This window comes from Phocoena phocoena, chromosome 15 (assembly GCF_963924675.1).
Source record: "Phocoena phocoena chromosome 15, mPhoPho1.1, whole genome shotgun sequence".
Taxonomy (NCBI): Eukaryota; Metazoa; Chordata; class Mammalia; order Artiodactyla; family Phocoenidae; genus Phocoena; species Phocoena phocoena.
The window spans coordinates 15,621,968-15,635,722 of NC_089233.1; the positions used below are offsets into that span (position 1 = coordinate 15,621,968).

Sequence of the window (13,755 nt, forward strand, 5' to 3'; positions counted from 1 at the left end):
GAAGGGGAAGAGGGCATCTTGGGCTGAGCGTTGTTTTTTTTTTTTTTTTTGAGCATTGGATATTTTGACTTTGAGAAGCTTATTAATATCCAAGGGAATATGTCAAGCGGGAAGTTGAACACATGAGTCTGGAGTTCAGGGGGATATTCTGGGCTGGAAATAATGGGCTTAAAGGATGGTTCTGCCCTGACTTGGTTACACAAGATCATTGTAGGCCACAAGGGCTGTACCCACTTGAGGAGCTCTTATGATGAATGAATGAATTGGCAGGCGAGGTGCTGACCTCTGATTTCTCCTGCCAGCCGCCCTCTGCCTGCTGGCCCTGCTGCTGCCACCCCTCAGTCTGGGAGCCCCCATCTCCCCAGCTGAGCCCATCAGTCAAGCCTACAGCCTGGCACTCTACATGCGGAAGAATACTTCAACACTGCTGCAGACTTATGTGAGTGATACAGCACCAGCAGGGAATGAGGGGAGAAGGGCGCCACCCTCCCGGCCCAGCTCTGGGTAGGGGAAGCAGAGCAAGGCCAGAGGAAGGCTCCTCCGCGGGTCCAAGGGTATAGGGACTCTGCCTTCTAGAGACATACTCCCAGGAACGTTGTCACTGATGGCTGGCTGACCTTGGGCAAGTCATTCCTTCTCTCCCAGTCTTAGCTTCCTCATCCGCCAAATGGGCTGGTGATCCTGCCTTGGCTGACCTCTCAGGACTGTTAGAAGATTCAAAGGAAGCACATAGAGGGAAAGGCTTTAGGGGAATCATGATTCTTTCCACAACTACCTCATGCCCCGTGCTTTCTTTTTTTCCTTTTTTTTGATATATTTATTTATTTATTTTTGGCTGCGTTGGGTCTTCGTTGCTGTGCACGGGCTTTCTCTAGTTGTGGCAATTGGGGGCTGCTCTCTGTTGCGGTGCGCGGGCTTCTCATTGCGGTGGCTTCTCTTGTTGCAGAGTACAGGCTCTAGAGCTCAGGTTCAGTAGTTGTGGCTCACGGGCTTAGTTGCTCCACAGCATGTGAGATCTTCCTGGACCAGGGCTCGAGCCCATGTTCCCTGCATTGGCAGGTGGATTCTTAACCACTACATCACCAGGGAAGCCTGCCCCGTGCTTGCTTGAGCCTAAGCCATGCTGGGAAGTCTAGCCTCATTATCTTTTTTAAATATTTATTTATTTATTTTTGGCTGCGTTGGGTCTTCGTTGCTGCACGCAGGCTTTCTCTAGTTGCAGCGAGCGGGGGCTACTCTTCGTTGCAGTGCATAGGCTTCTCATTGAGGTGGCTCCTCCTGCTGCGGAGCATGGGCTCTAGACACATGGGCTTCAGTAGTTGTGGCACGCGGGCTCAGTAGTTGTGGCACATGGGCTTAGTTGCTCCACGGCATGTGGGATCTTCCCGGACCAGGGCTTGAACCCACGTTCCCAGCACTGGCAGGCGGATTCTCAACCACTGCACCACTGGGGAAGTCCTTAGCCTCACTGTCTTATTGACTCCTCAAATAGTTCCGAGAGGTGGATTTACAACCCATTTTACAGATAAGGAATACTGAGTTTTAGAGAGGGGGAATAATTTGTCTGAGGTCATAAAATCTCAGGTCTAGAAGTTCAAACTGGCAGCCTCCTGATTGGGTCTGACCCACAGATGTTTTGTTTAGGCCATGCAATGCTTGTTCAGATTCTGTGTATGAGTACCTGTCAAAAACAGGCACAGGGATCCAATTGGCCTCCTGCCACCCCCACCCCCCTCTTAGTCCTGCCCTCTTCCCCAAGTGACATGATCTGCCTGGCCCCTGGAGGCCCTGGGGTTTGTGACTCTTCTGCTGTGTTATATTCTAGGTCCATGTGAAGTTACTTAATCTAGTTTCTAGTCTCATATCCACCAAACCCTGGGTAGCTTTGGGCAACCTGAGCCTCAGTTTCCCCACTTGTAAGATGGGGATGTAGGACCAGACGATCTATCAATTAGGGGATTTATCAGTGTGCATTAAAATTCTGTGGACCTAGGTTTGTGGAGGCGAGAACTTTAATGGAGAAGTCACTCAGCTAAATTTAATAATATTAAGAATTATTTATTAATGATTATAATAAAATGAACAAACATAAACCACTAAATGCTGTGAATAAAAAGGAAATAGGGCTGTAACTATTATACATTGTTAATAATATATTTATATTGAAAATATTGCAATAATAACATAGTCATAGTGTTCGTGATTCTAATATAAATATATAGTTCGTGAACAATATTAACGCCCTTATTGTATGCCAGATGCTGTGCTAAGTGCTTTATACGTTGCGTTGGCCAACTAGTTCGTTCAGTTGTTTTTGTTTGTTTGTTTGTTTGTTTTTGCGGTACGCGGGCCTCTCACTGTTGTGGCCTCTCGCGTCGCGGAACACAGGCTCCGGACGCGCAGGCTCAGTGGCCATGGCTCACGGGCCCAGCCGCTCCGCGGCATGTGGGATCTTCCCGGACCGGGGCAGGAACCCGTGTCCCCTGCATCAGCAGGTGGACTCTCAACCACTGCACCACCAGGGAAGCCCCATAGTTTGTTCAGTTTTGCGTAAAAATAAAAGACACATCTTTTGGGCCACAACAGTGAGAGGCCCGTGTACTGCAAAAAAAAAAAAAAGAAAGAAAAAAGAAAAGACACATCTTTCATTTTCACCAAGAACTTTATTGAATAGTGTATTCATTAACCGAACTAACTTTCTGGCCAGCCCAATACATTACTTATCTTCACCATAATAGTGCCACATGGGAATTACTGAAGCTGTGATTCAAAGTTGCACAACCTGTATGTGAGGGAGGCCAAACTGGAACCTAACAGAGCCCGGGCTCTGTGCTAGAACATTTCACCAACTCCCTGAGAGGCAGGGAATGTCAACTCCCGCTGGGAAGATGCCAGTCTCATGGAAGGCAGATGTGAAGTCAGGGGAGACCCAGGGCAGCCTTTTGGCCTCCTCACTCCCGCCTCTGTCCCTCATGCAGCTCCAGGGCCAAGGCAGCCCCGTTAGTGATCCTGGCTTCTCAGCACCAGAGCTCCAGCTCAGCAGCCTGGCTCCTGCCGCCGTCTCCTTCAGGACCTGGCATGCACTGAATGATAGGGAGCATCTGAGCTGTGCCCAGGGGGCCTTCCTGGCCTTGACCCAGCACCTCCAGCTCGTGGGGGATGACCAGAGTGACCTGAACCCTGGCAGTCCCATCCTTCTGGTTCAGCTAGGGGCTGCAACACTCAGGGCCCAAGGCCTGCTGGGCAACATGGCTGCCATCATGACTGCCCTGGGCCTGCCTATCCCCCCCAGAAGAGGACACTCTCGGGCTTGTCCCCTTCGGGGCCTCGGCCTTCGAGAGGAAATGTCGAGGTTATGTAGTAACCTGGGAATGTGGCCATTGGACTGACCGAGCTGTGAGGGACTTGGCTCTGCTCAAGGCCAAATACCCTGGGTAGAGGAGGTGGAACTTCCCGTCAGAGGCTGCAATACTTCCCCTTTCACAACGGACTCTTTTCTGCCTTGCTTCTTGGCTAGAAAGGAGACACATCTTGTCTAGGAGACAGGGCTTGTGTACCATGTATTTGGGAAAATTTCCTGGTAACCAGGCCTCAAGTCGCCACTGCCTGGGCCTTCCTGCCTAGGTCCTATGGCCTCCCTTCCAGATCTGGGTGGGACTCTATGGATATCATTTTATGGATTGCCAGTCCAGTGGTACTGGTTGCTCGCCTCCTGGGTGGAAAAAAGTGTCTCTTTGAAGCGGCTTCACTTCCCACTCTACGGGGCAGTACAGTTGGCCTCCTTCCTGGGCTCTCCCTGAGACCTTCTCCCTCCTGTAATTTTGGGGAGGTCCAGGGGCTGCCTTCTTGTCTCTGTCTACCTCACTTCCTGTATGAAGATATGGACTTTCTGAGCAACTAGGCCTCCCTTCTTGCTGGAGCTCATTTCCTCCCCTAGTCTACCTTTCCGACTATGGCCACTGTTCCAACTTCCCATCTTAAGGGGCTTCACTTCTTATTCAATGGATGTCCGATTCTTGAAAAACTAAGGATTTGTGTCACATCTGTTTCCTGCTCAGGACACATCCACTTCCTGTTCTGGGCTGAGAGATGGCATCCCTGGCCTGGGGCTCTCATGAATCTCCTATTTATACTGTGGCTTTTGCGGATGTCTGGGGGAACCAGTTTGTAACCCAAGGACCTTATTCTCCTTAAAGGTGTCTCCCCATTTTCAACAACTATATACACTGGTAACTTTAGTGTTCTTTTTATTTTTAAACATTTTATTTACAAAAAATTAATTTATTCTCGTAAATAAAACTCTTTTTAAGGGGTGATTTTTTTTTCTCTCCAGTAGACCTAACTTGGGGGGAAGGGAAGGTACAGGGATAGGGCAGAGGGAGGGGAAGAAGGGAAAGGACATCAAAGGCAGAGGAGGCAGGGCCGCAAAGGGTGGGATGTGGGAGGGGGAGAGCAGCAGGTGGAGTGACCCTGGGGGAAGGTGGCTGAAATTTGTCTGGAGGAGCCCACCCACTACAGGGTCAGCAGACATGTCCCTGGCCAGGAAAGGACAGAGAGAAGGACAGAGGGAAACAGAGTGCCAGGTGTCCCCTTGAGATGAGGCGCAGATGTACACATGCTCACATGGGGCCAAGAGGAGGCAAGAGATGGGGAGAAGGGGAGACAGAGATCCTCAGCGAGGCAGGCCAAAGCGATGGAGAAGAAGAGGGGGAAAGCAAGGAAGTGATAGACATGGGAAGTCACAGACGGAGACAAGGAGGCCCCAGGGAGAAAAAGAGATCGAGAGTGTACAAAGCAAATAGAGAGATGGAGACGGTCGGAGAACACAGAGACGCTGCTGGAGATGGAGAGGGATGGAGAGGGGGAGACGGCCCAGGAGGGGACCGCGAGCTGCGGCGCGTGCCCCGCTCTTAGGCCGGGCCCCCGGGCGCCAGCTGGCCTAGGTCGGCCTCAGTGCGGCTCACCCACTCGCGGTAGAGGCCGCACACGCGGAGCCCCAGCACCTTGGCCGGGAAGACGCCCGCGGTGACAGTGGCCGCGGCAATGGCGGCGGCGGCGGCGGCGGGCTCCGGTCGGGGCCCGCGGGTCTCGGCGCCCAGCGCGGCCAGCACGGCCTCCACGGCGGCGCCCAGGGCCCGCGCCTGGCGCGCCGCGTCCTCCAGGCGCCGCAGCAGGCGCAGCGCGCGCGGGTTCAGCTCGGCCTGGCGGCGGCGCACGACGTCCAGCAGCGGTGGCAGCGCGGCTAGCGCCGCCTCGTCCAGCCGCAGGCGCTCGGGCACTGGCAGGCCCGCGTGGCCCGGGGCCGGGGCGCTCAGATCGGCCACCGGCAGCCGCGGGGGCGAGAAGCCAGGCAGCCCGAAGGGGTCTCCCTGGTGCTGCACCTGCGGAGACGCGGCAGTCAGGGCGGCTCCTCCGCCCGGGACTCAGCCCCCCACCCCTCTCCTGGGTCCTCAGTGTCCCCATCTCGTAAATGACACACTCCTGCCAACAGAGAGGCTGTGTTTGAGATAATACAAAACAACGAAAACCACCGTGCGCTTTACACCACTGCTTTGTTTCCTCATCTCCTCAATGGAGATAATAACCATATCAATTTCATAAGGTAGTTATGAGCCCGTTAAAATGCTTAAGGCAGGTTCTGACTCATTGGAAGGGCACAAAAAATGTTAGCTCTTTTATTAATGCTATCTGACAGACCCAGCTTCAAATCCTGTCTCCACCACTTACTAGCTGTGCCATTCAGTGCAAAACCGTTTCCTTCTCTGAGCCTCAGTGATCTCCTCTGTAAGATGGGGGAACAGTTCCCTGTCCTGCCTTCCTACCACGGACCTCTTGAGAATCACAGAAAATAGTGCAGGGACCGAGTTTGTTTCACTCCCTCCCCCCATTCTTCCCCACTTCTGCACCTGCTTGACACACAGCCAGGGGCTCAATGAATAACTGTCATGTGAATTGAATGAACAAATGAAAAGATAAAGGTGATTTGTAACTTGTAAAGATGCTATAACAATACCATTTATCCTTTCCTAACATTTTGCTTCTGGTTCAGGCACTGTGCTGCTTTAAACACACTATTTCCAATCTTCCCAATAATAGGTGTGATGATGATGATCATGGTCTTGTAAATGAGGATATTGGGACTGACTTATCCTAGGTCATCCATCTAGGAAGGGGCAGAAGCTGGAATTTGAACCAAAGTTGGTAGGACTACAAAGCTAGCTTTATTATCTTACTATTGCTGTCATAATTATTAAATTATTATGTTTAATGTTATTAGTACTGCCCATGGTCACAACAAGTTGGCAGGGCTACAGTCTATCTGATTCAAAACTATACCCTCCCTCCACTACATCAGAGTATTTTGGGGAACTATCTAGTTTCCTTTGTCAGTGTCCTCTGGCCAACCAAAGATTTTGGCAGATCCTTCTCCTCTGTAAAAGTGTCCTCTTGGGATGGCGTTTTTACCCCTAGATTGAAACCCCTTCTTAGCTTCTCTGCATAACACAGGTAGAAGAGTTCACAGCTCATCTTATTCAACTGCCTCCTTTTTTATTTTTTTTGGTCCTGCCGGGATCTTAGTTCCCCGACCAGGGATTGAACGCAGGCTCTGGCAGTGAAAGCGCCCAAATCCTAATCACTGGACCTCCAGGGAATTCCCTTAACTGCCTCCTTTTACAACTGGGGAGTCCCAAGCTCATGGAGGTGAGATGACAAGATCACACAGAGCCTAAGAACATAGGTTTCCTGACTCCCAGACCAGAGTTCTCTTCACTCTCTCAGGTTGCTTCTGTCTTAAAGTACCAAGGAGGGAGCCTCCATGCTGAGGCTAATGGAGGGGCATTTGGGGCACAGACAGGGTCCTCCTCCAATTTGCTGTGTGGCCAGGGGCCAGTTACTAACCCCTCTTGGGAGCCCCAATTTCTGCAGCTGTGAAGTGAGATTGAGAAAATGGGTGGTCAAGGACCCCTTGATCTGTATGTACTTCCCCATTCCCCAGGCCCCTGGTACCCACACCCCGAACCCCACTCACATATTCCTGGAGCAGCTGCTCAGCATATTTGGTGAGGAGGCGGGCAAGGCTGTGTGTCTGTTGGATCTTGGACTCCAAGTGGGGAAGGGGTGAGATTGAGGAGTCAGCCTGGGGGTCCTCTGGTGGGAAAAGGGGGGGAGGAATGAGGGCACCCCAACCCCTTGCTTCTTGACCACTTCTTCCAGGCTGGCTCTTCCTGAACCCGGAAGCTCCACTCTGAATTCTCCACCTTTTAAGCCAGGCAGGTTCTGTCCCATTCCAACTGAGGGAAAATAGGGCACCAGACATTTGCCAAACGGTTGTTCTCCTGAAATGTGTTCCCTGTCCCCAAATCATGGTTGAAATCCTATTAAAGCCAAATTCAAATACTGCCTCCTCAGTGCAGCCTCCAGATTCACCCCTCCTTTAAATTAACTTCTTCCTTCTACTTAAGGCCATTTGTTCATACTTCCAAGGCGGTTCTTTTAATATCTCTTTTATCTGTGAGAATCTGCCTCAGCATGGGAGCCCTTTGAGGGCAGGGCTCACGTATCTCTGTACCTCAGTGATTGTTGGTGGAATTCAGCATCATCGAAGCACAGAACTTAAAATTGAAACAAGCCTTTAAGCCCATTTTACAGATTGGGATACTGAAGTGCCATTTCTTCCCTGATGGTCCTTCTATGCAAAACCGTGGGCTGGGCACCGTACAGTTTCAATGAATCAGCAACCGGCCTTAACCAGCACAAGTTAGAGGGTGGTGTCCCTGGAAGAAGAGTACATTTCCCGAGACGCCTAGCGCGCGTGCACAGGGCATGCTGGGGACTGTAGTCCTAGACCGGCAACTCCCGACCCGCCCCTCGCTAGAGTTTGCCCCGCGGGTCCCTATCCTTAACAGCCTTGACTTTCGTCTCCTGTTGTCACTTACCAGCCCCTGTGGCCCAAAGACTTCCGCCCCTAACTTTACCCCTCCTTCTGGCTCCCAGCTCTGCTTCTTTCCCGGTACTCAGATAGGGTCCCGGCGTCCTGCCCCAGCCACGACCCCAATTCTCCCCCAGGGTGTACTCGAACCGGTAATCTACCTCCTGAGCCCAAGTCCCTGAAGTCACAGCCCCAGGCCTCCTCTAAACTCTGGCGCTTGCCCCTTCCCACAGCTGACGCACAACTCACCCGCTCGTTACCTGACACCGGGGCCCTGCTCTCCCCCGCTCAGGCCGCTCCCTTCCCGGACCTAGGGGTGGCGGGGCCCCAGACCCCAGCTTCCAGCCCTTCTGACCCCTGCTCCCCTCGGCGCTCGGATCCGGCCCTTCAGCCCCTTACCCAGACTTCCCTCCCTCCGGCTCATGCTGGCCCCAGGCTGATCCCGGTTGCCTCCACGCCCCCCTACCGAGGAGGGGAGAAGGGGGAAAAGGGTGGGGGCGTGGCCCGGCCGTAGCCAATCAGGGCTCAGACCCCAACAATCTACACCCCCCTTCCACCCCACCTCCGCCGCCCCAGGCAGGATTCCTTGGCCCTGAGCTCAGCTCCCTGCATGCACGGCCTAGTCGGGAAGGGGAAGGGGGCGGCAGGTTGTCTGCAGAGTGGACTCGGGACCTGCAGGCTTGGGTTGCCGGGGCCTGGGAGTCAGCCCTGAGTCAGATGGGAGGAGAAGGCTCAGGCTCCGACTTGGGGGAAGGCTTGGCGCCCGGGCTGCTTTTCGGAGAAAGCTGGGGAGGGGTGGGAGGTGGAGAGGGAGCAGCTGGCAGGACAGGAATGTGCTGCCCTTCCTCTTGACTGGGGGAGGGGAGAGCGGGGTGCGTGAGAGGCCAAGGTGGGGGCCCTCAGGCTTAGGCCACACCTGCCTGGACATACACCTCCCGGCCTATCTCAGATGTCTCCTGCCCTTGTTTTCACAGTCACACCTACTAGGGGGCCACCTCACCTCACCTTACTAGACCCAGTAAGAGAATTCTTCTGACACACCCACATCTACTGAAGGGTTTTCACACAGGAACAAACTTAAGAGACAGGTACAGGGAGTCATACCCACACGTCAAACCACTAACCTGATGCAGACAAATGCTGAACGGTCTGTACGCACTTACTTATCCCCACAAATGGTTCCCAGGCACCCACACTCTCCTGAGCTCTGGGACCCAGAGATGATCCATTCTTGGTCTCTAGCCCCCTGAGGAGCTCACAGTCTGATGGGGAAACGATAGACAACAGCTTGTTATGGGGTTTGTGAATGAAGAAACTGGGAAGGAGACCTGTGTGTCTGTGAGTACATTGCCATGTGCAGACAACTGTCAGAATAAAGGAAGAAAGAGATGAACTGGCAGAGGGCACAGCAGGTGGGGCCATCACACACTTTTTTTTTTTGGAGGGGGGTTGCATTGGGTTTTTGTTGCTGTGCGCGGGCTTTCTCTAGTTGCGGTGAGCAGGGGCTACTCTTCGTTGCAGTGCGTGGGCTTCTCATTGCAGTGGCGTCTCTTGCTGCTGAGCACAGGCTCTAGGCGCACGGGCTTCAGTAGTTGCAGCACGTGGGCTCTAGAATGCAGGCTCAATAGTTGTGGCTCATGGTATTAGTTGCTCCGCTGCATGTGGGAGCTTCCCAGACCAGGGCTCGAACCCGTGTCCCCTGCATTGGCAGGCAGATTCTTAACCACTCCGCCACCAGGGAAGTCACCATCACACATTTTTTTAACAGAAACTGTTGTTGGGTATTTACTATGTGCAAGGCACTGTTCTAAGTTATACAGGTGTTAACTCACTCCCATGTTATAGCTGAGGAATTAGAAATAAGTGACTTGTCTAAGGTCACTGGACAAGAAGAGCTGGGATTTTACCCCAGCAGTTTGGATCCAGAAATGCTGTCATAACCACCTTTCTATACCTTAACCCCTCTGAACATAGTAACACCAAAACACACAGACACAATAGCCACACCCTTGAAACACATGCACACGTAACAACAGAAATTTAGAAGGTGGTATCTGCTGACAAACACAGCCTCAAACAAAATCAACCAAGACACACTCATTTTAAGTAAACTTTCCATTGAAGTAAAATATACACAGGGAAAAGTACACACATCATAAGGGTACAGCCTGACGAATTTTCCAAGAGTAAATATGCCCTGGGAACCAGCACCAGATTAAGAAACAGAACATGACCAATTCCCAGAGCCCCCTCTCAGCCCCTCCCAGTCCCAAGGCTGACCACTATTCTGATTTCTCACAACATTAATCGGTTTCGTCTGTTTTTTTTAATTTTTAAATTTTTAAAAAATTTTTGGCTGCGTTTGGTCTTCATTGCTGCGCCACGGGCTTTCTTTAGTTGCGATGAGCGGGGGCTACTCTTTGTTGCGGTGTGCAGGCTTCTCACTGCGGTGGCCTCTCCATTTCGAAGCACCGGCTCCAGGGGCACAGGCTTGAGTAGTTGTGGCTCTTGGGCCCTATAGCGCAGGCTCAGCAGTTGTGGCACACAGGCTCAGTTGCTCCACAGCATGTGGGACCTTCCCCGACCAGGGCTCGAACCCGTGTCCCCTGAATTGACAGGCGGATTCTTAACCACTGCGCCACCAGGGAAGCCTGGTTTTGCCTGCTTTGAACTTTATATAAGTGGAATCATACAGTGTGTAGTGCTGTATCTGACTTCTTTCATGAGACTTGTCCCAGTTGTTGGGGGTAGCAGGACATCACTCTTCTTGCTGTGTCCTCCATGGTCTGAACAGACTACAATCATTTTGCACTCCCCTGTTGATGGGTTGTTTCCAGTCTGAGGCTATTATGAATAGAGCTATGAACATTCCAGTACAGGCCCCTTGGTTCTGATACCGGCGCATTTCTGTTGGGTGTTAACGACCTAGGAGTGGAACTGCTGGATCATAGAGTTTCACTCGAAAACCCGCCAGCTTTCCGAAGTGTCTCTACCAATTTACACTCCCCCAGAAATATGAGGGATCCAGTTGCTCTACTTCTTTGCCTCCACTTGGTAAGGTCCGTCATTCTCACTTTAGCCATTCTGGTGGGTGGGGAGTCAGTCATATTTGCAGTGTCTGGCACGTAACTGGCACTCAGTAGACTGTTGAATGAATGGGTAGTTAAACACTGTAGAACCAGAGAGCCTGACGAGGAAGACACACACCCACGCACACGCACACGCGCACACACACACACCCCGTTCCAGGGACGCCCCCACGCGCAGCGGTAGCACACAGGACACACACCCTCTCGCGCCCCCTGGCGCCCACGTGGTCTGAACGCAAGGCCGCAGCCCCACCGCGCGCGTCCAGTCGCCCAGCGGCCCCCAACCTGCCTCTCGGCGGCGGGCAGGGGGCGCTGCTCGTCCGGGTGCCCCGAGGGGGCGGGCCCGGTCGGGGCGGGGTCGGCCGGCTTCCAGGCCTGGGCTCTGGCCTCCCGCGCCTCCCGGCCGCTCCGGGGACGGGCCGGGGCGGGGCGCGGCGGCAGGAAGCGGGGCGGGGACTCGCGGAAGCCTTGGGGAGCGAGGGAGGGCGCGGCCAACTCCCGGAGAGAAGACAGGCCGAGAGAGCGGCGCCCCGGCCTGGCGCCGAGCCTGAGCCAGCCGGACGGGAGGCGGCCCAACCGCGGGCTCGGCCTCGGCCCCAGCCCCGCCAGCATGGCCGGCCGGACCGTGCGGGCCGAGACCCGGAGCCGGGCCAAGGATGACATCAAGAAGGTGATGGCGACCATCGAGAAGGTCCGGAGATGGTGAGCGCTGCCCCGGGGCCAGGGACGGGACACGATGGGCCACTCCTCCCCCAGATACGTCTACCCCCCTTCGCCAGCTGTGGCCCCCAGGTGTTAGGTGTGCCTCCCAGCTGCGCCCTGGATCTCCAGGGCTCTATCTTCCTTCTCCTGGCTACACCCTGGGGTCTACAAAGCGTGTTCCCCAGCCCTGCCCTCCCGAGGCTGGAGCCCCCATTTATGCCCCGCCCCCTGAAGCTTTGACACTCCTTTTGCAAGTATGCAGAGTGATCTTCATTGCTTTGGTCCCCAGCCCGGCCCATAGTCGCGATCTCCACGTATATACCCCAGGGGTCTGCAGAGCCATGACCCCAAGTCACACTCTCTCTCTAGAGGCACCCCCCATCTATACCCTTGGGTCTGCAGGGTTTCTCTCTCTAACTATGTCCCATTAGCAAAACTGCCCCTTCCCTCCGGCACCGCCACCACCTCTACAGGTATCCCCAGATGTGTCCAGCTTCTGGGGTGGCTCTCTCCTCAGGCCTCTCTGACCCAGTCCCCCCACCGTCCCACAGGGAGAAGCGCTGGGTGACTGTGGGCGACACTTCCCTTCGTATCTTCAAGTGGGTGCCAGTGGTGGACCCCCAGGAGGAGGTGAGCAAGTTCTCCCACACCAGGCCCTTCCTCTGTGCAGCCTCAGGCGAGCCCCTCCCCACCCTGGCCTCCACCTCCAGTCCCCACTCAGACCTCAAATGCAGGAGCCTGGACAGATGTTAACAATTAGTAGCAACTCCGCCTCTTCCCCCTCCCCCCACACCAGACCCCGCTCACCCCACCCCAGTTCAAGACCTAACCCAGTGTGCACAACCTGTCCCCTCACGCAGGGCCTTCTGCTTCTCTGTGCCTCAGTTTCCTTATTTGTACAGTGGGGGCTTTGCAAGTGCTAACTAGAAAGCTGACTCTGACCCTTAGCCCTCTAACCCCCAGGAGCGACGGAGGGCAGGTGGCGGCGCAGAGAGGTCCCGAGGCCGGGAGCGGAGGGGCAGGGGCGCCAGTCCCCGAGCGGGTGGCCCTCTCATCCTGCTCGATCTCAATGGTATGTAGGGATGCTGAGATGTGGGGGGCTGTGGGGATTGAGGGAGGGGGCTGGAGGCCTCAGGCCCAACCCTTTTGGCTTTTGCTCCCACAGATGAGAACAGTAACCAGAGTTTCCATTCGGAAGGCTCCCTGCAAAAGGGCACCGATCCCAGCCCTGGGGGCACCCCCCAGCCCAGCCGCCCTGTGTCACCTGCTGGACCACCAGAAGGGGTCCCGGAGGATGCTCAGCCCCCACAGCTGGGCCAGGAGAGAGGTAGGACCAGGTGCCTCCCAGGAGCCCTCTCTTCTGAACCTTGTTCTCTCCAAGGTCGAAGCCACCAGCTTACCCCTCGACCTGCTCCCCATCCTGTGTTGCCTCCTTGGGAGGCCTTCCCTGAGTCCTGTGGAAAGTCACCGCCCTTCCTCTAGGGACTATCTGTCTCCTTCCCCTGGCTTCTTGGCATCTGTGGATAACTTAGCACTGTCTGAGGTTTTCATGTAAATTTAGCTTTTTACTAGTTAAGTATCTTTCTCTGCCACTCCCACCTCATGTCACTTCCTGAATGTTGGGCCCATATCAATCTTGTTCACCGCTGTATCCTCAGAACACCATGGAACACATAGTAGGTGCTTAATAAATATTTGCTAAGGAATAAGTAATCGTGATAATCGTAAGAGTGATTAGTAATAAGTGATAATAACAGCTAATACTTATTGAGCTCTTACTGTGTGCCAGGCACCCTTCTAAGCACTTTCCATGTTTTATCTCATTTAATCCTTACAACAACCCTGTGAGGGTTATGATCTCCATTTATAGATGAGAAACCGAAACCCAGAGAGGTTCAGTAAGTTGCCCAAGCTCACACAGCCAGTGAGCCAGGATCTGGGGTATGAGTCCTCCTCAGCTCCCCTTTCTTCCCATAGAGTCAACCCCCTATCTGGTCAGATTCACCTCCCCAATGTGTGTGCCTTCCCAGGCTC

At 53.9% G+C, this 13,755-nt stretch overlaps 3 protein-coding genes across 4 annotated transcripts in view; 2 read left to right on the top strand and 1 right to left on the bottom strand.

The window, feature by feature from the left end:
* Positions 1–289: 289 nt before the first annotated feature.
* On the top strand, positions 290–3,438 carry LOC136135277 (cardiotrophin-2-like; the record flags this gene model as incomplete). The annotated part of the gene is given in 3 exon segments (XM_065893180.1): positions 290–439; positions 2,979–3,284; positions 3,286–3,438. Coding segments are annotated over 3 exon segments (609 nt in total), but the record flags the coding sequence as incomplete, so codon positions are not given.
* A 1,472-nt stretch (positions 3,439–4,910) lies between these two features.
* On the bottom strand, positions 4,911–8,354 carry LOC136134362 (cardiotrophin-1-like). Its single transcript, XM_065891824.1, has 3 exons — positions 8,330–8,354; positions 7,031–7,149; positions 4,911–5,381 (listed from the first exon to the last, which is right to left on the bottom strand). Exons 1-3 carry the CDS (start codon positions 8,352–8,354, stop codon positions 4,911–4,913), a joined length of 615 nt encoding a protein of 204 aa, XP_065747896.1.
* A 3,127-nt stretch (positions 8,355–11,481) lies between these two features.
* The window catches only part of BCL7C (BAF chromatin remodeling complex subunit BCL7C), a 32,562-nt gene continuing 30,288 nt past the window's right edge, over positions 11,482–13,755 (top strand). The window contains exons 1-4 of one of the 2 annotated variants that reach the window (XM_065891823.1): positions 11,482–11,721; positions 12,273–12,351; positions 12,685–12,793; positions 12,887–13,048. In XM_065891823.1, the coding sequence (XP_065747895.1) occupies positions 11,630–11,721; positions 12,273–12,351; positions 12,685–12,793; positions 12,887–13,048 (442 nt within the window). In that variant the 5' untranslated portion in view covers positions 11,482–11,629. The remainder of the gene's footprint in view (positions 11,722–12,272; positions 12,352–12,684; positions 12,794–12,886; positions 13,049–13,755) is intronic. The other variant, XM_065891821.1, reaches the window with a different exon arrangement.

Excerpts from the sequence above, each read along its gene's own strand:
- LOC136134362 (XM_065891824.1), bottom strand. The coding sequence starts at position 8,354 with ATGAGCCGGAGGGAGGGAAGTCTGG. Across the intron at positions 7,150-8,329 it reads CCGGAGGGAGGGAAGTCTGG|AGGACCCCCAGGCTGACTCC; the intron begins GTAAGGGGCTGA and ends TTTTCCCACCAG. Across the intron at positions 5,382-7,030 it reads AGCAGCTGCTCCAGGAATAT|GTGCAGCACCAGGGAGACCC; the intron begins GTGAGTGGGGTT and ends GCGTCTCCGCAG.